General features: G+C 30.5%; 1 protein-coding gene across 1 annotated transcript in view; it reads left to right on the top strand.

The window, feature by feature from the left end:
* The window catches only part of LOC123305056 (acetylcholinesterase), a 402,811-nt gene that overhangs the window by 223,269 nt on the left and 154,247 nt on the right, over nucleotides 1-25,295 (top strand). Inside the window, exon 3 of the mRNA XM_044886661.1 lies at nucleotides 1,475-1,627. Within this exon, the coding sequence (XP_044742596.1) occupies nucleotides 1,475-1,627 (153 nt within the window). The remainder of the gene's footprint in view (nucleotides 1-1,474; nucleotides 1,628-25,295) is intronic.

Here is a 25,295-nt window from a genome sequence, read left to right on the forward strand (position 1 = left end):
ATTCTTAAGCACTGTAAATGCAGCTTTCTAATCTAACTATATGTATTACCTATGTTTATTAAATTAGAATATCAATTTTTTAGCATCGAGTTTGTGTTTTTTAATTTTGAAAACAACAAAAATACGTTGATTTGACGTTGAAGCTATACTTTTATGAATGTGCAATAACTTTTTTCCTTCTTGCTTATAATAAGAATATGCACCTCTTAAAATGTTACTGTTTTAAAATGCGTATATGTAGTCCTGAAAAATACAAACTCTATAAAAAACATATGGGCAGAATCAATATCATGTAACTATCTGTTCATGAATTATTTACATAATATTAAAAATTAAAAAGTTATGTTTAAAAATACCAACAATATAGAGAAAATTGTGAGAGGCTATGAATGGATATAATGTGATGATTTTCACAAAATCGTAAATGATTTTATGTAAAATGAATATTTAAAAAAAATAAATTTAGGAAAAAAGTCATAATGGATTCAAACTTTCAGGCAGAAGTACAACTACGTAAAATCGATTTTTTTTTATCAATGTCTACATTCAATATAGAAATAATAAAAATAGATTATATTCAATATCTCAGAAATTTAAATTTGTTTAAAATCAAAATTTATTATTTTAAAATATTTCGGCTAAATTTATTTTCATTTTTTTTTTTCATCAGCTCTTTTGTACATCAATTTATTGGAAAAATATTATATGAATCTTATTTAGCGACGCTAGTTCTCTCAGTTGGTTAAAGTATTACCAATTCCGTACGCGGCATGCCTCGGAAGTCAGTGATTTTACCCAAAAAATTGCACATTTCTCATAAACAATATGAATTTTTCACAAAAGACCTATACTTAGGATATTTGATAAATAAAATTTTAAATTCTGGTTACCATTTTCATTTCAACTCTTTTAACTATTTCGATAGCATAAATTCAAAAAGGTTTTTCAATTTTATTCACAGTTCTTAATTTGAATATTATTTAAAGCTTAATTAACTTGTGAAATATTGATAAAAGTTGTTTATGTAAATGGGTAAATTTTTTTAAAAGCAAATATTGACTCAAAAACCAACATTTATTATTGACTTTTTCATATACCACCATTTGAAAGGGCTGATTTTAATACTTAATTAATCGTAACCTGTACAGAGAATTGACTTGTTAATACAGAAGGCGTATTAATTACTCATTAATTGACACACAAAATTTCAGTTTTTTGGTAACATTCATTTTGGTATCGCTTAAATTCTCGACCTATAATACGTCACCAAAATATCAATATTTTTATCAATTCAATATTCGATTTTGATGAGACACCTATTTTCTCCAAAAGCAAAAAAAAATATTTTTTCTGTATATTTTTTTATCTATGATTTTTGAAAAAAAAAATTTATTTATGATTTATTATCTAGTGTTAGATTTTTTGATATGTTAGTATGTTTAATATTTCTTTTTTTTCTGTTTCCACTTGACAGTATACGGATTGGGAGAACGTCAATGATGGATACTTGAATCAGAAGATGATTGGAGATGTAGTTGGGGACTATTTCTTTATATGTCCGACCAATCATTTCGCACAGACATTTGCTGATCATGGCATTAAAGTTTACTACTATTTTTTTACACATGTAAGTACAAAAGAAATTTATTTGTTTATTTTTTATATATTCTTATTATGAAAATTTAATGCCTTGTTTGTTATTTTGTATTTGATACGGCAATTTTCAGAAATAAAAAATAAAAGTCGTGAGAAGAATTAATATACAGGTTGTAACACAAGAGTTTCTTCATATTATTATATGTATCTATAACTAAGAAATAAGTTGCCGGGATAAGAAGAAAGCAATCACATTGATTTTCGGATAAATGAAACCCTAATAGACTCGATTTCGTGGCTTCATACCTGGTCCAAAGTAAGTAAGAACGTCTTGCTAGAATCCTACACACAGCTCACGAAGCGTCAGAGGAACTTGGACCCAGTTGTGCAAATTTGGATACAATCGTGTATCCTCGTTTTTGATACATATCCGATTGCATGGAATCATATCCGATTGCATGGAAAAATGCAACGGTGTAGATGAAAAATAAATAGAAGAGAAAGCGACGGTTTGATTTATTTACCAGCATCTAAAATGAAAAACCTCAGTCCAAAAGGGGTAAATTATAAGGTACACAACGTAAAACCGCCAGTTCGAGCTAAATTATTAGCAGTGCATTCCCAAGAAATACATAAATCGTAGTTTTCTTTCATGATGAACCAATCTCGTCCTTTTTTCTCCACCGACGATAACAGCATTACTAATCAAAACTATATTTAGCTCTGACCTTTTTTCTCCAGTCATATTGTCATAGCTTCTTGTGGATTTGGCTAAGCTTTGATATTCTATCTAGAGACAAAATTAGTAATGAATAAAAATAATCTTACCTTAATCACCCAGGTCATATTCATCTGATCGATAATCTCATTATAATCCACATGAACAAGTACCTATACTTCCTGGAAATTTTCATTTATTATCCCGATAACACCACAATCGCCTTTAACTTTTTTATTGGTATGAAATATTTTCAAAAAGCTGTAACTGGCAGTTAATTTTATAAGAGAAGAATTGTCATTTGTATGTTCGAGAAAAATCATGTAGATAAAACTTAACCAGATAATAAAAATTCTTTCTGCTTAGAATAGCTTTAGCTGCAGTCCATAGTCAGTATAATCATCAAAATGAACACAAACAATGACATAGAAAATAGAAAAGAGACTTCTAATAATAATATGTTTGTTACTTTCTGGAACAAAACCAACCGTGCTATAACAACACTGCACCATCAACCAAGGTTTTGTGTTGACTATTTGTGTATGTAGTAGGTACACATAGACTTGGAGACACTGGAAAAATAATTCTACAACCTTTGTTGCAGTATTATTTCACGATATAGCTGGATTGAGCTTTTAATACCATTTAGATATATCATCCTATCTACCGTTTCTCAACAAGACTCGTTTTCTTTACTCGAACCACGAAGCAGAAGAGAATAAGCGTCCAAATTTTCTGGTCTTTCGTTATGGGTGTACTAATCATTTTTCGTCCACTTTTAATTGTATATCCGCCCTCCGCTTGGAGGCAGGTGTACGAGATATGGTGCAAAAACAAAGATAGGTTCTCCGCTACGTATATTTTCATATTTTACAATGCGACCCTGCCCAAAATTAATCCTCGGCCCATTGTTTCAATTTTGGGGATAATATTAAGTTTTTTGTCATGACCATCATTTATCATTCTATAATTTCGCGTTCTTTCTATAATTTTGTTTTGAAATTTGTATCAGTGTCTCCACATCTAAGACCATCAACCAAGGTTTTCTGTTCACTACTATTTATGTATGTAGGTACACAGCTACCAGAACAATTCTATGTTGTTGGTACTGTAGTATTAGTAGAAAAGGTTTAATTGTAACTAAAGTATCAGCAAACAAGTGGCCAATGATGATAATAACATATTCAGTATACTTACTAATACTATGTACGGTTTAATAGTCAAACGACTGACAATGTACAATGTACCTCGTTATGTTTACTACCATACCCATACAATACAAGTAATAATAATAGTACCAGAACCATATTACACCTCTTTCTTACTCTTTATATTATACATAGGATGGCTTTTTTTTGCAGGATTAAGCTATTAATTTGAAATGGCCAACATAATTCTGATATATTGATAATTCCAATGTTTTTTGTACCACAAGGCTTTGTCTACCTTACCTCAAAGATACAACTGCCGAATGTTCTTAAACGAGCTAGCGAAACGAGTGAATGTAAACCTGGTATGGGTACGTGGAAATCAATGCTGCCGGACACAAGTATCGATAGATATAAAAGAGTTCCATTTGCGAACTGCAAGTTGCTCCTCAACGGGGATATCTTAAAAAGGCCAGTCTTAGATGTAGGGAGGTACGTACTTGTAGAAGTACAAGACATATATGGTCTGAGAACAATTGTAGTTGTTTCGAAAATCTTATATGACTTCCAAAGGCATGTATTAGCAAAACTGTAGCGTCTACTACAGGATACTGGCTAGGTGGTAGGCTACAGCAGGAACTGTCACAGTCAGGAGGAGAAAAAAAGGATGTCTCATCCTCTCTGTCACTGTCCAGCTCTTGCCATGAGGAGTCAGCTCACTAACTGGAGTCAGTCTTTCCTTGACGATCTCTCCGACCTGAAGTCGGTTAACGTCAAAGCAATCCTGCTGTTCCTAAACAGCTCCAAATGGTTCATGGAGTAGTGGTCTGGGATGGACCAACCCTTTTTCGGTATTACAACGGGTCCTACGGCCTAAGTGTGTCCTACCCCAGGATAGCGACTCTAACCTAACCTAGTTCTGTTAAACATAATTTGTTGTCAAATTTGGATGCCAATGAGCATTAGTAAGTATGCCTGAAAACTTCAAATACACTGTAATAACGAAAAATTTTTTTTATGAGCTAAGAATTTGAAAATAGACAAGCGCACAGGACTAAAATATCTATGAAATTTATCTTTTAGTGCAAATTATTTGGTGAAAAACTGTTTTCTGTTTTACATACTTAAAGTTGTTTTTAATGAATCTCATTTTACTTTAATTAATACTTCATCAACGCATTCTGTCAAAGATTCAATTCTGTTGTTAAATAAATTTCAAAACACCCGTATAAAGTTTGCCACAGTTAACTCCCAAACACTCTGCATAAGAATGTCTCTTGTAGTCTAGTCAGACTAGATTGGTGGATGAGTTGAATAGTTCTATGGTGACATCAAAGTTTGTTGGCATCCTTCTTTTATTATCCTAACTGTTTTTGTACTAGAACATTTATTATATATATATAGTTCATATTATATTATCCTGAGTCGTTCTAGTTTTAATATGTATATGTTCCTATATAAAAGCTTTCTTCCATAATTATCCTTAATTTCTGTAACGTAGGTGAACTATAAGAAATGTGGTGGTTTTTTTTTTCGTATAACTAATTGAATTGAAACTTTATTTTAGATGAGTTTTAAGATATTTCTTTGTTGAGGTTATGTGGTCTCTTCTGTCATTTAATTGTCACTTTTATAGAATGACTAAAGTTTATTATTCCCAACATTAAAAAGTTAAAATAACCGAGTAGAAGAATTTTTAATTTATTCACTGCAATATTTCTAAAATGTCACATCGACATATTAAAAAAAGAATGACAGGTGTCGTGGGACACGCGGTAGAAAATATGTCCCTTTCGTTATTAATTATGTATATAAAATTATTTTTAAAATTAAAATTAATGTAAGACAAGTGAATACAAACAATTGACTGACTTAAATGATGAAATGCCATGTATAGACAGTGTTGGTGACGCAATCGTTTTTTTTTTTTTACATCATGTAAGTAAAGGAAGATAGGCATCCTTAAACACAAAGAAAGAAAGAAGACTGTCTTTCCTCAGTGAATATAGTAATAAACAAACACATACATGATATATGTAACGTATAAATTTAAAATATATACAAAAAGTACTGTCTGTGTATATCTCATATAATGTTTCTAACCTAATTTGCGACGTTATGGGTAAACAGTAATGTTTACGAAAAAAAATTTCAAAAACAAAAGTTTTATCAGGAACATTTTTTACCATTTAAATTTTGTTCTATCTCTAACGGTTTACAAAATGGGTATTGGCCCAATTGAACCGTCTCGCTTATTTACGATCTCAACCTTTTTACGAAATGAACACGCTTTAAAAGTTTCAACTTGATATCTCTTTTCGTTTTCGAATTATCGTTTCGACAGACAGACAGGCGGGCAGACAACCGAAAAATTACAACAGACTAATTTGGTGATTATGTACCCCAATACCAAAATTTTGTTCGTAATATCAATATTTTCTGGCGTTACGAACTTGGTTTTAAACTTAGTATAACTTGATATATTTCATATATACATGGTATAAACACTTTATTTATGTGGATGAGTTCCGACGTGATCTTTGGCCTGAAAAGCGTACACTATAGACACAATACCATGTCCTCGATGGAGAATTGTAATGATATTTCAAGATAATTTGCTATAAATAAAGTGTTGTTCGTTTTTTTTTTTGGTCTAGCTCTTATAGCATGCGATAAATACGTAATTAATTTCACATTTCGTTAATTTTCATAGTCATTGTACGTCGTTGAGAATTTATTTTTCTATTTACAAAAACTGAAACAAAATTTCAAAAATAACATCTATCGAAAGTGTTTAAAGTTCGTTTTAAAGCTATTGTAGGTTTTTTTTCTTTCTGAGACACTAAGTTTGTTTTTTCTTAGACAGGTTTTAACATTTTTGCCAACATACGTAGAATAATTTTTACTTCAAAGGCAATAAATATCTTGAATAAATTCACATCGGCCAATTTTTAGGAACTTTAATTCCAAATTTTTTCTACACAAATTTATATTTAATTATATAAAAAATCATAAATCAACATTTTTAATTCGATTTTCTCACCTTGTTTATTATAAAATACATTTTTAAACAACACATAAAACATAAAATCATTATTTTTATGTCCATTTTCCAGTAATAAATGTTGTCGTATTGGGATTAAAATATAATTTTTTTGTACATTTGTTTTTATTTTGATAAACATAAATATTTGGTTTTGTTTCTAACAAAAAAACTGTTTGTATGAGAGATAAAGTTTTGTAAGCTCTGTATGTACTTCACTTTTTATTAATAATCATAAAAAAGCTCATTAATATGCTTCACGTTGTCACAGATAAGAAGTTTTTGTTAGTTTTGTTTGTGTATAAAGAAAAAAACTTCAAGTTGTTTTTTGATGATGCATACATAGAAACGGTGAAAAATGTTTCCCAGGATTTCTTGGAAGTTTTTTTGAAAATTTAGTAAAAGCAATCGTTAAACGATAATCCGATCAATATTTATGCCTTATTTACATATTTCGGGCTCAAATTAACAATTAAAGTTTCTTGAAAAATATTTTACGGCATCAAAAAAAAATGTTTGTGTATTAAAAGTGTTGAATATCTTAAAGGAGTATACTAACTTTGGTCTTGACCTTCAAGGGTTTTTTAAAAAGAAATTCGGTTCGTGAAACTGAAAATTACAGTGAACAAAAGATGTCAGCTAGGTTATTTTTTGGAAATTTTCTTGCGAAATTCCGCCAATCATTGAGTATTCTTTTTTAATATTGGTTTTAATTTTAACATAAACAAACTGTTCATGTGAGAGCGGTTCTTAAGGTTCCCCATATTCACCTTCCTACATGATTAAAGAAACATTCCTTTTCTTCCATTAAACACTGCAATATATTAATTACTAGAAGCACTTTGCGGTGTTATCCGCAATTAGAAGTAAGTGATGTTACTACCGATTAAAAGATATTTTTAGAGTGTTTATCGTTACTGTGTAATTATTCAAGCCTTCTTGAGAAAAATGTGCTAAAAATCAATTTCACGAACTTTTACAAAACCCTTTAAAAACCTGTATGCTGCCTCAAAAGAAACGTGCATTTTTTCGGGATAAAAATTAGCCTATGCCTGACTCCTAAATACCTACTTATCTCTAAACTACCCCAATAACCCTTAAACTACCACTATGCAAAAAAATCATGTCAATCTCTTGCTCTATGGAAAATTAAAACAAATCTATTCCACGGGAGTCATACATTTTGCTGGGAAAAAAAGGACCATATGTGCTATTCCAGACAAAAATCTTTCTCTGTTTTAATTTAACATTATTTTAACAAAAATAGATAATTTCATTTTCATTATCCAAACCGTGAAACGTAAAGATATGCTTAAAATATCGATTTGGATTTTCGTATTGGTTAAAAGAACATTCCTAAACTGGGAAGTTAAATAGGGAAGATCAGTCTCATTTCGAAATAAATTCACTCTTTAACAAACATTAAAGCTAAACATATATTCAACGTTTGAAAGCAAGACATTATGTCGTACACTACAGATAACATCGTCTTATATTTTATGAACTACACGTATTTTCACAAATTTGTTTCGAGGTAGTTTCTAATTATTTCTACCACAAAAACCACACCACAAAAAAAGCGAAGAACACACACTATAGGTATGCATTAAAATACGTTTTTAATAAGGATATTAAAATGACAAAAAAATAATGATAATAAAGAAAATTAAAACGATAGTGGAAAATTACTTGAATATGGGTTGGTAATTACTGTAATTAAAATTTTAGTACATTTACTTCGTTTATGACCGTATTCATGTCATTTAATATATAGAGATGACGATGAACGTCTTCGTGGGTTCTTTTAATACATCTACATTATTTTCTGACATCAAATTAAAAAGCAGTTCGTTTTTTTGTTATTTTTGTGTTCTAAGAGTAATAACTTCTTTCGACATTTCTTATGTTAAATCGTCCTCATAATTCTACAGAGTGTACCATTTTGATCTATACATCTACATCTACTCGTTTTGTAGTTAATCAATCAAAAAATAACTTGAACAAAAGTTGTAGAGTTTGATGGATGACATCATGTTTTGACATCAGATTGAAAATAGTTAATCGGGTTTCTTTAGTAGCCAATTTAGTTGATACACATAAAAAACTAAAAATTTTTCGTACATCGTCAGCTTTGGGAGGAAATACGACTTAAAAATATGTCATTGCTGTATTTAATCGAAAGAAAACACGCTAAATACGGAAAAAAAATGCTTTAGCTTAAAGTTATCAAAGGCATTAGAGGACATTCGCTTGTGTCCATGACCTTCAAGTATCAATTAGCTTATTTTTCTTCGCTTAAATGCAATAATGATATATTTTTAAGTCACATTTTCTTCGAAAGCTATTGTTTCGAAGTGTTTTCAACAAAAATTGTTAGTTTTTTTAATTAGAATCAGCTTTCTAATTTAAAGTTTTATTCTATCTCTTACCGTTTACGATCTAAATCGGATATTAAAGAAACCCGAAAAACAAGGTCCATTCTAATGTCTGAATTTGATATCCCCCTCAAACTCTGCAACTCTTGTTTAAGTAATTTCGTTAGCTTACATACAAAATGAGATATTTAGGTGTAAAGCTTAAAATGGCTCACTCTGTATATCGTTATACTATTTTAAATGTCATCTGTTAAGTCAAGTAATTGAATATTTATCGTGCTTGCATATACGAGTGGATTATTTCGATATTTCTTGCTAAATAAAATTCATCATGCAACTCATTTGTTATTCTGAAGGTATTTAATGTTGTGAAAATGCAAAATTTGGCCTCAAGCAAAGTTGAAGGACAAAATAGGTGTTTTATTATGTTGAAATATAAAGTTTTAATCAAAAACAATTTTCTATTTTTATTATATTTAGAACTTCTTAAATTTGTAGCCATGAGCTTGCAACATACAGGATAATTTTTGAAACGTTGCCGCTCTTATTTTTCGCAGTCGCAAAATCACAAAACTAGTGTTTTGTTTTTTACGTGAACGTCTTGAGCATAAAAAGAGCAACTTTTTTTTTTCAATGGAACAACGTTTTTTCTGTAGTCGCTTTTTATTCTTTGAAGCAAAATAGTCAAAACTATTGCTTTGAAAATTTTTTCGCAGTTTTTATTAAAAAATAAAATTTATCCGAAAATTTTATTTTCCTAAGCTGTTCTCATTTTTTGCGTTTTTTGATTTTGCATTCCCTTTTAACCACCGAATAAAAAGAGGGGAGTATTTAAGGTAATTTGATTGAGAGCGTTCTTCTAACTGATTGGTAGGTTTTCTTGAAACAAATCTAGCAACGCTCTCTATTACACTACTTTTCAAACAAACAAACAATTGATTACGTTCAACAGCTACGATGTCACAAACGAATCGATTAAACCTGATTTCATGTCGGGGGTTTCTTTATATTTTTATTTAATATTAAAGGTGAAGAATTTTTACTGAATCACCCTGGATATGACAGCATGTCTTTAGTTTTAACACTTCTACGATAAATACAGTTTATGTAGTATAATAATACTACATGACTTTCTTCGTGTACATCGATAGTACTTACTCCAGGTACCTGGAAAAGTAACTATCTTGGTACCTAGTATCTTAATAGCTGGTGGAACGTTCCTTTTATTTGTATTGTTGCTTAGAAAATAGTCTTATTATCTCCATACATCTCCATACAGATCTAAATTTTATTTGCGGAGGTTTTTAGCTATAAAGCCGAAATGCTCTGCAAAAGCTTACAGAAGCTTTCGGAATGTTTGAAAAGCTGGCTTATGTAATTTGAATCCCGTAGAAATAAATTGTTTTTAATATTACGTCTTTTGAATTTATCTTGAAAAAATAGCTCGAAGATCGAATTAACTATTAATATTATTTATCAGGTTTAAATTTTTCCCTGAATTGAGAATTTTCTAATTACCTCCAAATGTATTGGAAAAATCTGAAATTAAGTCAATCAGTTAATGACTTATGACTTAAATCTAAAAAAAATAAACAGCAGTGGATTATGGCATGACTTGAACATTAAAAGGGAAGACTGTATTTTATTAGACAAGTCATTCATACATTTTATCAATATTGTTATTAATTGCAATGGTTTCCTAGCCTGATATGGTATTTATATTCGATGGAAAAATTATTACCAAAACCTCTTATAGATTCAAGATTTATCCGTCCAATTTAAGGAACTTTTCAATGGTTTCTATTGTATTTCTAATGTTTATTAGAATTATTACATGGAGGTTTTATGGTATTCCTACCAGATTTTATCCAGATTTTTTTTACACTGTATATGTACACATTGTAAATTGGCTGCTTTATCGTTCTGGGATTGCATTATGTTGATAGATCATCACATCATTGCAACCCATTTTAATATACAATAACACTTGGGTATATATATATATATATATATATATATATATATATATATATATATATATATATATATATATATATATATATATATATATATTTATGTATATCTTTTTTTATTTTATTCACAAAAACGATTCGGGGGAAAATAAAGACATTTAAATCAAGCCTGAATACAGACTTTTCTGTAAAATACACAAATATTATTTTTTAAACACCATTAACAAAAAAAAATATTAAAAACTCATATAATAAATGTTCCCTCAGAAATTGTGAGAATTTCTCTCATCACGAGAGTAAAGGTGTAAGCAAAAAAATAGTGACTTCGAAACTTTCGGGTCTGTTCGTATAGTAAATATAAATCGTACTCAGGCATTTAAAAAAAACTTGTGATAGAATTAATATGGTGAATTTAAGTTAAAATGAATTATATTATTGGTCTATTATAACTATTTTTAATTACCTAGTGCATTAAAAAAGAAATTTATATAAAATTATGTAGAAATTATGATTTATAAAGTTAAAGGATATTCACCGCGCGAAATATTGGAAGCGTTTATAGACCTCGTGAACAAATATACCATCACACGAGTGCTGATGGATTAATTGAAATTTCCCCACCGTATCGCCACAATGCCCCTATTGAAATCAATAACCATTCGAAGAAAGGCTCGAATGTTTTGTCGATATGATTGTTATTACGGAGTCCTAAATTATTAATAAATGGTCCTTGATTTTTATCTTCATGCTCCCTTTAGAGAACGTACACAATAGAGACAAAATTTACAAGAAAGACAAATGTTTTATACTGTGTACGTGAATTTCAAAATGTTTTGATAGACACTCTTCGGCTAAGAGTATGTAAGGATCTGAAGTGTTAAGTAAGCAGACGTACATTATTTGTGATAGCAAGTATAACTGTGCATAATACTTATACATCGTATGAATACATATACAAATTATATACACAGCTGCATATTTATAAATTTAAAAAAAAACAAGTGAAAACAAACAATTGACTGAGTAAATTGTTGAAATACCATGTATAGACAGTGTTGATTACTCTCATCACATTACACATACAAACATGTGACACATACATAACTGATAATCAAGACCCAATTGACCTATGATGCTCATTTACGAACTTGACCTAACTTTTTACGTCCTGAGTACGCTGTAAAAATTTCAGCTCGATATCTTTTTTCGTTTTTGAGTTATCGTGTCCACAGACGGACGGACGGACGGACAGCTATTAATGGACTAATTAGGTGATTTTATGAACACCTATGACAAAATTTTTTTCCTAGCATCATTATTTTTAAGCGTTACAAACTTGGGACTAAACTTAATATACTATGTATATTTCATGTATACATGGTATAAAAATCTTTTTAACAAGACAGTCAAGAAACGTTTTCTTGATACCAACAAAAGGTTATAAATTAAGGTATTATTAATTTGTATATATATAAGATTCATTTTTATACAACTCAAAATATACTTTTCACACTCTTAGCCGCTTAGTACTTTTTCTGTTATATAATAAAGCGATAGATATAAACATTTTTTTGTATAAAATTTTTTTCTTTTGGATAAATATCTACTTACAGTTTCTACACACATTCGTTTATACAACATTACATAAAGCTTACATGCGAAAAAGGCACAGAAAACAGAGAAAATCGTTGCGCACAACACAAAAAAACATACAACGACAAAAAAAATGAAAACATAGAGCTTTATATTTATTGTTGACACATGTATTTGTTATCAATTATTCGTTTTTCTATTTATATTTTTTTGGAGGATATTTTATTTGCTTTTATTCACAAAATTATTTTGAATTTTTTGGAACTTCCGTATCATGCGTTTGGATTAGATGAAAGCTAGACAAAAAAATGTCCGACCGACCGACATTTTTTTCATAGTTACGGTAGCCGCTCCTCATGCGGAAGATCGTCAGGTCAAAACCCATCCATGTCAATTGAATTTTTTAAATTGTTTAAAATACACAAATTATAGTGAAAAGCGCATTGTTCCCACCGGGTGTCCATAACACCTCACACTCGTTTTTATTTTGAATTGTCATAGTTTGAATTTGGAATGTAAAAATGTTGCTCTACAAATCTTACAGGAATATTAATCAGTAAGATGAAGATAACACAGATCGAAATTTGCCAGTTTAAATGTATGTAAAACGGGTTTATCTATATCAGCCTCATAAATAACAGGCTCTAAATTAGCCACAAAAAGTAATACGGTAGTTGTCTGATGTCGAATTTGTCATAATACGTATAAAAATGTAAAACTAGACCTTTATTCTCCTCTTTGTTTAATCAGGACTTTTAAACGTTTATATTTTTCGTACACTCGAAGTGAGAATTCTTCACCTGAAGTGGTAAAAAAGAATTTATTCAGCAAGTCTATTGTTTGCTATTAAAAGCTAGGTAACTTTTCGTCGTTAAAAACAGATTCTACGACAGGGAAGCATTCAGACCACTTGTGTATGATAAAATGTATTTGTCAAAATATGCGAGATGTGCCCTTTTCAAAATTTCATGCATTTTCAATTCCAGTGTTTAAGGAAGTTAGGTAAAGTTCTTTTTAGTAATTAGAACTGTAGGATATTTCGAATTAAATTGCGATTTTGCCCAGAATTACTAGACCAATTTTTGTATTGTATAAAAACGTATTTCGACTTCCAAGTAATCATTATCAATATGAATTAGCTAATCGTAATTACTCTTATTATATCTTTCTCATATCTGACAAAACGTCACTAAATTAGCAACGAATAACATAAACAATAAGAGTCATTACGATTAGCTAATTTGTACTGACGATGATTACTTGGAACCGAAATACGTATTTATATAATACAAAATTTATTGATTTAGAAAATTGGATTTGAAATATTGAATGTGTCGACCATGTGAGTTGGACAGCTTGTTTCTGGAAAAAATAATATAAAAGGTGATTTCGTTGTATAATGATTCATTGTCCTAGAAAATCGCTACAAGCGATACGTAGTCTAATACGATTTAGTAAATAACTACTTATTGTATAACAATAATCCGTACATTTATTGAAAATAATTTCAGCTCGTGATTACAATTAATTTCAAATCGAGCGAAGTAGGTAGGTACATGTTTATTTAAATTATAGTATAGAGTAGAGGTAGGTAGCTTTGTTTATATAAATGAACTATATACTATAGAAGGTAGATACTTGACTGTTCTGCTGGTAAAACCAATTTATATACATGTTGTGCTTGAAGGCATCATAATTTCTCTTATGAAATTCATTAAATTATTGATGGTAAATGTTTGTAACAATATTATCACTGCAAGGCTAAATCAATAGCAAAATTAAATATTGTAATTAAAATTGTTCAAATAAATAATTATTGTATGGCATTATTACATTGTGATCCAAGTTATATATAACTGCAGTATTTTACCAAATAGTAAATAACATTAAAATAACATTAAATCGATTAATCTAATATCGTGGGTGGCTGTGAAAGTCATTTCTAGAACAATACAATTAATACTGGAGTAAATTTAAGCAAAACAAGTGAAAACAAACAATTGACTGAGTTAATTGTTGAAATACCATGTATAGACAGTGTTGATGCGCAATCGTATAGACAGTGTTCTTGCGCAATCGTTTGTTTTTTTGACGTCACGTAAATAACAAAAGATATTCACTTTTAAATACACAACACACACACAACTGATATTCCTATATTAATACATACTATAAAATTTGCATCTATTTAACGCCCTCGTGGGTAAACAGTGATGTTTACAAAAAAATGTTTCAAACAAAAGTTTTTTATTTTTTTATAAGGAACATTTTTTACATTTAAACTTTTGTTCTATCTCTAACGGTTTACAAGATGGGTCCTACGGACCCAAGATCCAATTAACTTATGATGCTCATTTACGAACTTGACCTCACTTTTTACTTCCTGAGTACGCTGTAAAATAAAATTCAAATAAATTTCAGCTCGATATCTTTTTTCGTTTTTGAGTTATCGTGTCCACAGACGGACGGACGGACGGACAACCGGAAATGGATTAATTAGGTGATTCTATGAACACCTATACCAAAATTTTTTTCGTAGCATCAATATTTTTAAGCGTTACAAACTTGGGACGAAACTTAATATACTATGTATATTTCATATATACATGGTATAAAAAGACATTTATATGGATTAAAAGCTCGGGGGGCGAAACTTTGGGGGTTTTTCTTTTCACATTAAAATAAGTATTTTTTGAGATTTTTTACTTTCCCGGAGTGGTGCAACATGTCTAACCAACAAAATGGCGTCAAAAATGGAATTTTTTTCAGAAATTTTATCATTTTTATTTTATATTCGCAACCGAGACATCGGTGCATATCCAAATTTGGTAGGTTTGTAGTCAATGTTAAGAACTACTCCTCATATTTTTCTGGGTGGGTTTCGTCCCTTCCCCTCTCAGTTATATATATATGTATACATACATATGGTAAAACAGTTCATTTGACTATAACTTGAAAAATATTGGATGGATTTTAATGAAACTAATATCAATAGGCTTTATTACTAACAACTTTCGGTTAAAATTTTAGGGAAATCCGTAAAATAGTTCGTCCAAAATTTCCAATTTAGTGAATTGTTTAAAATGGCTGCCATTTTATGCCATTTTGTCCTACGGGGCTGAATTTTTATGTAGCATTTTTTATTATCTTTTGATTTTATAATGTTACTTACCCGTAAAATGACTCCTTGATCCATATATTTGCGAAAAACGGAAACACTTAACTGGAAACACTTTCTGGAAATAATTGTTTGGGGGGTGTATGGACTGGCTTTGGGGGGTGTTTTTTGCTTTGGCTTCAGAAAACTATTTTTCAAAAAGGACTGTACGGTTCAAAGCAAAATTTTAAGTTTTAACCCCCGCGCTATTAGGGGAAAGGGGTGTATGGAATAGATGTATTTTAAAAGATTTTAAAAGTCAAAATAGTTTAAAATGCTAAAGTAACCCAAAACTTTAGATGTTTGTATTAATATAGCCCTTTTTACAATATCCACCCCCTCCCACTCACTCTTTCATACTTTTTGCAAATTAAAAATTTTTATGACGTATAAAGGGGTTTTTGGGGTAGCTGATCGCTAATTCTGTGGACAGTTGTTATGAACGGATGATATAACAGTGCAGTGCAGAACGTAGTTGGTGAATTATTGTTAAAGTAGTTAGACTGTTTGAGCAAGTTTGGTGAATGTTCATTTTTTTGTGGTTAATGATAGTTCAAAGTCCCTTGATCACAATAAACACAGTTTTGGGGCTTTTTGCTAAAATTGTGAATTATTCCATTTTAAAATAGTGATTTTTAAAACAATATCTTATGGAAGAACTCACAAGAGGGTTAACTGTACAAAAATGAATCGGTGATTGAGCTTTAAAAAAGTTTTCATCATGAAGAAAATTTGTGCAAATTGATTTTGTGTGGAAATTAATGTATTTTTGTGTTAAACATTAAAATATTGCAAAGTTTTTAAAGAATTCACCTATTAGTGTTTTGTTGTATTCAACTAATGGGGACTATTTATGATCATAAGCCTTAATTAATGAAGGATGCTTAGATCATTATGTTATTTTCCCAATTTTCTAACCAGGTATTTTGACAATATTCACAAAAATATTATTTTTCTTCCAAAATTTGAACATTCTGTACCCAGAAAAGGACCCTTTTGTTGCTAAGTGTGTTGAAAATTTTTCATTATTTTAACATTATCTACCTTTTTTTTTTTAAGCCCAGCTATAACTTTGCCCAGCCTGCATACAAGATGTTTGAGGGGGGAGCGGGTAGTGAAAGGTTCGAGACAATCATGATAGGCGAGGTGATTGAAAATGATTTCTACTCTAAGAGAGTATTTTCCATCATATGAATTAGCATTTCTTTTATAAAAGTAACTTTTTAAAGTTAAATGATAAGGTGGTGAGGCTTTTTATTCACTCTTCAACAGAATTCAATTTTTTTGCTACCCCTTTCAAAATATTTGTCAACATTCCCTCAATCATTCTGTATTTTTTAAAAACCAATGAAATAATTATAAATTGTAATGAATACAAATATTTTATATGAAATGCAATTTTTAATTAATATTTCGAAATAGAATATTGATTTAGTTAAAAAAAACCATTTTCTTTTACGAAAAAATAGCCTCGAGAAAAAAACTATCAGAAATGTCTGCGATAATCACATATATTTCTATAATTAACCGACTTCAAACCAAAAAAAAGGAGGTTCTCAATTCGACTGTATTTTTTAACCGACTTCAAACCAAAAAAAAGGACGTTCTCAATTCGACTGTATTTTTTTTTTTTTTTTTTTTTATGTTTGTTACCTCCGAACTTTTGACTGGGTGAACCGATTTTGATGATTCTTTATATATTTGAAAGCTGGTGCTTCTCGTGTGGTCCCATTTCATTTTGGTCAAGATCTGACAACGGAATCCAAGAAAAAACCATAAAAGTCTTAAATTTGCATTCATTATGCACGACAAGAGGGCGAATAACTCTATATCACGTCAACCGACTTCGATGATTCTTTTTTAGTGAAAAATAAGTTAGTGTACTTCAGATTCACAAAAAATCACGAAATAAAAAAAATTCTTTTAAAAAAAAGAAAACCGACTTCCAAAGAAAATCTTTTCCAAACAAATTAATATATGCACTAAAAAGTAAAAAAATAACGATAATATAATGCAGTTAAAATTATTGTTTTTTTTGGAGTCGGTGTCAGCCAAGCTAATGTAGTAAACTGTTCTGTCAGAGCTGTTTCCTTGGCTGACACCGACTCCAAAAAAAAAAAACAATAATTTTAACTGCATTATATTATCGTTTTTTTTTTACTTTTTAGTGCATATATTAATTTGTTTGGAAAAGATTTTCTTTTGAAGTCGGTTTTCTTTTTGTTAGAAGAATTTTTTTTATTGTTAGAATTATAAAAGTTATCTAGTGTTTATTATTCTTTTTTTTTCATTCTTCATTCAATTTTTGCATTTTCGAGAAAGGTATAATTTTGGTATTAATTATTTTGTTGAGTAAATACTTTTGTAAATATTAGATTTACCTATACAAACAATGGTCAGGGAAAAATTAGTGTTTAAGCGATTTTTCACAACTTTTCTAATTATATACAAATTTCCAGATTCTTAACTTTAATCCTCCCCCACCCCCTGTCTTTTCAGTATATTTTCCTCGATTGCTATCACGTTTATTTTACGAGAATTCGTGAACGAAAAAATGTCCCCTAGCACATGCATGGGTAGACACAGATCAATGGTGGTAATACATTGGCCAGATCATGAAAGGTAAAGATATGCTGATTTCGATTTGGTTTTTCGATCCGACTACAAAAACTTCTTTATATCGGAAAGTTATTAATATATTAATTATAAAATTGTGGATTACGGTTTTTTTTTTTTTAATATGTATATGTAAAAAAAAGCTTGAAGCTTTATAATTTTCAAATTAATAAAATTGTTATTATATTCTTATACAATTTACGAAAGAATATGAATAAAAAAAATTACAGTTTTTTACACTATTTTATAATAAATATACATACATATCCACATACATACTTACATTGCAGTGAGAATTACATTACTTATGCATTCGACAGTTGAAGGCGGCTTCGGCGGCAACAACACATCAAGTCTATCTATATAAGAGAACTTATATAATTTAAACATTTTATCTTTCACACGCTATCAAGTGATGGAAATTTTAAATTTAAGATAATTTACTTCAACTGATTTCACGTGAATTCAGTCGTTTCAATTGGTGGACGTAAGAAATTCCAAGGAAACCGGATATAGTATTGGGTACATGGAAGCAAAGATGGCCCTACATTTCTTTTCTTAAGTTATATAAAGAACTTTTTCAGAAAGTACCTACATTCGTAACAGATTGTGCATTTTTGAAATACGGTTTTTTTGCGACTTAATTCATCATCATTAATCATAGTCATTATTACATTTAATCGAACAATTGTAGGTCAAATTCATTGACACAGACGAATGAATGCACTCTATTGCCCTTGACAAATTTCGGATAAAGCATTTTTCCGTAGTTAGCGTGTTTTCTTTCGATTGAATGCGATAATGACATATTTTTAAGTCGCATTTCTTCCGAAAGCTAACGTATTAAACAAAAATTGTTGTTTTTTTTTATGAAACTTTCTAATTGACAGTGTTACTCTATCTCTTACCGTTTACAATCTAAATTGTATATTAAAGAAGAACTAGGCCCAAGCTGATGTAAGAACATGATGGCCCCCATTAAACTTGGCAACATAAATAATCACGAGAACGTGGAGGTGAAGCTTCCCTGTACTCGTCTAGTTGCTTCAAGTTGTCTTTGACTCGAGTTTATAACAATGTTGGATAAACGAGGACCTCTTCTTTCAAATCACAGGTATAATTTGACATTCTCGTTCCTCGCCCGACTTTGTGCTTCTTCGCGAGAGACACGTATGATTTTCTACTTTTGTTACAAAACAAATTGAACATGACTGAATTCAGACAATCTTGGATGACTCTTAATGTTCATATTACTTTAAATCACGTAGCTTTAATTGAAAATTAAGAAAAATATGCCTGAGTGTGACTAGACAACCAACATTATTTAAACTAAAATGTTTTTAGTCTTTTAGAATTTCGAAGTAGTGTTGAGTAAAAACCATGTCTGTTCTGTTGTAGTAAGTAAGTAGTTATACATAATATTAACATCATCAGCAGCATAGAATACTAGTAATCTAGTAGAAAAGTTGCTATATCGTCGTCATCATCATGAACGTCCGAAAGGCATTTTCAACTCTCTATTCTAGGTATTCTAAGTATCACGTCGGTATGTATGTTTGTGTGATGTCGAACTAGCTAGAGAATGGTTTACTCTTCATCATGATAGAGTGTGATAAGTTGTAGCTGAAAGTGTAGTCTTTTTTAAGCATATAGTCAAGGAAATTAATCTTGAAATTCCCAGAGACAATTTGTTTTAGTTGAATCAAGGATATTTCTTTGATTATTTTCTAAGGTTGAATCATTAAAAAACACAATATCCAGGACACAAGTTTTGGATAAAAGGCTTGGCATGGCTTGGACATGGGCCCAACTATACATGCACATGTGCACACATTTGTTAGAAGTTTGTTGGTTTTTTAAAGTGTTAGCCCGATAATGTCCTAGACGTAGCCGGGATCAAAAATGTTTTGGTTTCTTTTTCTACTGACGTGGGTATATTTTTTAAATTCATATATAAATTAGGATTCGAACTACACAATCGTACTCAAAGAAGCCCTTGCATTAGCTAGCCCTCTTTCAAGTTTTAAGTCTTTCACTGACCATCAGCATACCCAACTATACTACTCTTGATCTAATCGTTGTGTTTTTTTTTCTAGCCGATTCATACGGTGTCCAAACAGCTGGATTAAATATCTTAATATGTAAATTGGTAACCAATACTCTTTTATAAGCTCTCGAACTAAACAAAATGATATATAGAGTTGAAAAGTATAGTAGACAAAACCATTCACATCTCTCATATCTTGAACGATCGTTGTGTCGTAACCACTTCACTTATGTATGTGGTTCTTCTTCTAAAACAAATACTACTTCTCTAGATTGGTTATAACGTTCATATGATAGGGTGTTAATATGCAAATTTACACCGCAAACAATGCTTATCAACATTCATAGCTGTATAAGGGGAATAATTTTAACCAACTATTTTCGACACAATGTTGGTTTTTAGCTGTTCTAGAGAAAAGTGGATTCAGTCAGTAACCATATTATAAAAAGTGTTTTGGTGTACGGCATTGTATGTTATGTATGTATATACCGTATGTCACAAGAGTAACGGGACCGTTCAAAAACTTTTTAGACATGCATTTTCGTTTGAAAAATGTTTCAAACAAAAACTTTAAATACCAAAAACATTTATTTATTGAGCATGAAAAATGCTTATCGGAACTCTGCTGACAAAAGTGCTGACAGTTACATAAAAAAAGGGCTCAAATGTTTAGACTTTTGCTTAGCAGTTCGCCTCACCTTAAGCTATGTTATATTGGCTGTCCACGAAGGACAAACTTAGTCTATAGAGCCCATTGTGGTACCATATATGTTTTAACACCTTTTCCGTTGATAATTTTATTTTTCAGCTCCTCAATTATTGTCAGAGGCTGAGTGTACCTCCTTCATGCATATACCATGCACGATACCAGCCCATTAAAACTACTAAATAAAATAATTTATGTGATGACGACGGGAATCGAACCCGCTACCCTAGGCATACCGCGTACGGTATTATTTACGCTTTAACTATCTGAGCTATTAGGGTTAGTCCACTTATCAATATTCATACTGTATAGAACGAACAGTTTAACCTACTATTTTCGACGCACACTGCTCTTCTTTGAGTAAAGTGGATTCAGCCAGTAGCCATATTATAAAAAAAGTGTTTTGGTGTAGAAGAGAATTTTATATTATGTATATTATTATATGAACGTTAAATGTCTTGATGGTGAAATATAGCTGGTATTTTATAGTTAACTTACCCCTACTACAACCCCACCACTTTTTTTTACTGTGTATTTTATATAATACAACGTTTACTTACTAACAGCAGCAACAAACATAGTAACAATGTGAATTTTTGAAATATACATTCAAAATGAGTATATCGTTTTCGTCTTAATAAAAGTCTCATTCCCGTTTATAATGAAATCATCGAGGTTAGATTTTTTACATCTATATACAAAATAGCTTTGATCTATGATCTGATCATGCTTAAGCCCTGAAGAAATTTTTCTGAGATCTGTTAAGTAAGTTTAACCCCTCATCCACACTCTCACCGAGTATCCTCGCCGAGTATGTTCGCCCAAGTGAAACACTCACAAACATACTCTGGTCTTACTTCGTAAGTATCCCATGGCTATGACTGACATCGCAATGGCAACAGCTGCTGCGGTAACTTTCAGTGACTGCGCCTTTTTAGCGAAGTCGGGCAAGGCGAAGTATCAGGTAGAAATGAGACGATAACTTTTTTTAGAAACAATAGCCTCAGGTTTCACACTGAACGATTTAAGCTAGAGCCGAAAGTTTATTGTGGAATTTGCTTCTTAAATGTTGACTTCCGTTGCTTAATTGTTTTCCGAAGGAGAAGACTCAAAAATTCGAATTACGCACGAGTTTTTATCAAAAAGTATGTGAATAGAAAATGGTGAAAGAAGATACTTATGAAGGTAGTAGGCAGATAGAATTTCTCTCCAAGAGATATCTATGGTAAATCTTTTACCAGGCATTGCACAAGATTTGATTAGAAGTTAAAATGTCATCAGAAACTGTGAAGAAGTGAAGTCTATGTTTAAAATTCTGTTGATTCAGTAGTTCTGTTAATTTTAGTATCATGAAAAGATCTTTGAAATATATTATCAAATAATCAATTTCTTTGACGGACGGTTTATTAGCTGCGAAGTTTATGGAAGATCCCAACTGCTTATTTCAAACTACGGGTAATAAGAGTTTTCTACCTTTCAATGGAGATATATTAACTGCTGGTCATTCGCTAGAACAAACCACGTCTTTTATCCTGAAACAATATCTGAGTTATTAGTGATACGATATTGTAAGAAAAGAGTGCGAAGGTGCCTGTGCAAGCTATAAGTGAGATTGTCCACAGCCAAGAGAGAAATCGCTGCCGAGCTTCCGTTTCCTTTTATATCATATGATGACGTCACCATACAGGAAATGATACAGAAGCTTGGCAGCGCTCTCAATCTTACCTACGTATATCCTCACTATTTTATCACGCAATTTATTCTTATAATATCTCTATGGTTACAGAAAAAGTTGTTTGGTTATTTATGGGGAATTATGTTTTAAAGATCACAAAATGTAACTCAGGCAAAATAATCTTCTACTAATTCAACACTATTATGTCTAAGAAACTTGCAACTGACAGAAATTAAGTTTGTTGGAACAAGTTTGCCGGGAAAGTTTTCATGAATTGTAATTTTACATGGAAGTGAGAAAAGAAACGCAACATACTGCTTTGTTTGTTTGATGTTATGAATATAGATGACGAATTATTTGTAGTATGAGTTACACTTCTTAGAGTATCACTAGTAGAGTAGTATGTGGTAATAGCAATACAAAGTTTTCTTATTCGTGGATGATTTCATATCAAGCAACAAAATAATAATATCTTCATATCATTATTTTTCCATCTTTGTCGTTATAGATATTCGTCTGGATGGTATCTTCACGAGTTTTGATATCCGAGTTCATAAGACTCATTCAACATTAGAAAAAGACAGATGTAGTTGTGACGTAAGACAAGAGAATGGGAAATATTTTTCGCATATCCTTTATAAATATGACGAGATTGTTAAATAGGATTGCCAGTATGAATTTTCTACAAATCACACTTGAAAGAATCACCTAGATAACATCCAAGCAGTAAAATCCTTCAGATTATTTAGAAATGAAACATAATTTGAACTCTGATACTTGAAGAACCATGTAGTGATGCATAAAGGCCCATACAAGCTTGGACTTTCTAGTAAAGTAATATCTCTCAAGAGCCAAATATTACTAAGACTGTAAGTTTTAGTGGGAAAAGGGGTGATTCTTTGACCTTTCGTTACATTTATTAATGAATACTACAACAGAATACTTTTTTATAAAAACCGGGATAAAATCTAACTGCCAATTTTGTCATGATATTGAAAACACTTGACCTTAAAAAAATTCAAAATTAGAAAATTGATAACCCTATTGCTTACCTATTCGGTTGAGTTTAAATTTCGCATAAATATAGTGTATTTTCTACAAGACAAAAAATGAAAATATTATTTACACGTGAAAATTAATGTTTGTAACACTAAAAAACGATTTGGTTCCGCCTAAGAACACAAATTATATTCTGAAGGACTTGAAACAAGTGAAATTTACAAAATTTAAAAAACCTCCGAGAAATTTTTTGGTACTAAACCCTAAACTCGAACTTGAAACGTATCTAACAACACTCTTCATTAAATTACCTTTTCCTTAGAGCCTTCTCCAAACTAAACCGATTTTGAGGATCATTGCCTATTTTTTAGTTGTTCCGGGTACGGAACATTAAACTCGCACTTGAAACATAGCTAAGAACACTTCCCATTAAACGAAACCTATCAAATGAAACAAATAAATCAAAATCGATTAGTTCGTTTAGGCGCTACGATGTCACAGGCGGACAGATAGACAGGCACACACGCATAGCGGTCAAACTTAAAACTGTTGATAGGTTGAAAAAATCTGAAAAATTCATAATATGAAAATGTTTTATTTGAAAAAAAAAAAAATAAAGAATAAAAAAAAAAAACAAAAACACGACTGCGTGAAATAAAATCTGGAAAGAAAGAAACAAGTCCAGTAGTATACATAGTGACTGACTAACAGTCGGGGCTCATTAATATCTAGAACGCACAATTTTACCCAATAATTCTACCCTACTGTCAAAGTCGTTATGTATACTACTGTACTTGTGGCTTCCAAAGAAAAAATTTTTTAAGTTGGTCCTGGTAGTTAACTTTTGGGTATGGAACCCTTAACAGTTCTAAAAATATCCTTGGTAAAAAGGGTCTTCTCTTGTTAAAAATTATATGTTTTAAAGACGTTAAAGTGAGTCTTCGTTTGTATATAAACCACTTAGAAAACTAAGAAAATAATTTTCACCGTTTACCGTTAGCTTGTAAACAGGCACAAACAATATTACTTTAACGAAAACTTGTATTCTTTATACAAGTTTATATCTATACGTATAAAAAACGATTAAATTTTAATTTAAATTGTATTTTATTAATATTTTTTAATTATTTTCACCAAAAGTGTTGTTTTTTTTGTTGTTGATGGTAATGGATGGGGTAAAAGAGGGTAGGTGGGTAGTAATTTAATGTTTGTTTTAAATGAGTGGTGTTATTATTTGGTGTTATATGATAATATTATTTTGGTATTGTGTTCTCTCTGGTTATTATTATTAAAGTAATGAAATTATATGGCCTATTACATGGTGGTGTAGAGTAGGGATGGGTTAGAAGGGTCTATTTTATTATTTTTAATAATGTAAAACATTGTTTTCAATAGGTTTTTTATTGTATGTATATTAATGTGTGTGTGTTCATTTCAATAATAACTTTTTATTTTTAATTTCTTTTAATAGCTTTGTTATTTTCTTAATAATATGTCGAAGGGTGAAAACATAAAATATTGAGAAGTGACTATGAAAAGTTATGTTTCCATTTTGCACTATATCGTTTGTGAAAATTTTGTGTTCTTATAAAAGCTAACACGAGTTTGGTCAGTTCAGTTTCTGTTTTTCCCCATATCTCTAAATCTAG

Source organism: Chrysoperla carnea, chromosome 1, assembly GCF_905475395.1.
Source record: "Chrysoperla carnea chromosome 1, inChrCarn1.1, whole genome shotgun sequence".
Lineage (NCBI taxonomy): Eukaryota > Metazoa > Arthropoda > Insecta > Neuroptera > Chrysopidae > Chrysoperla > Chrysoperla carnea.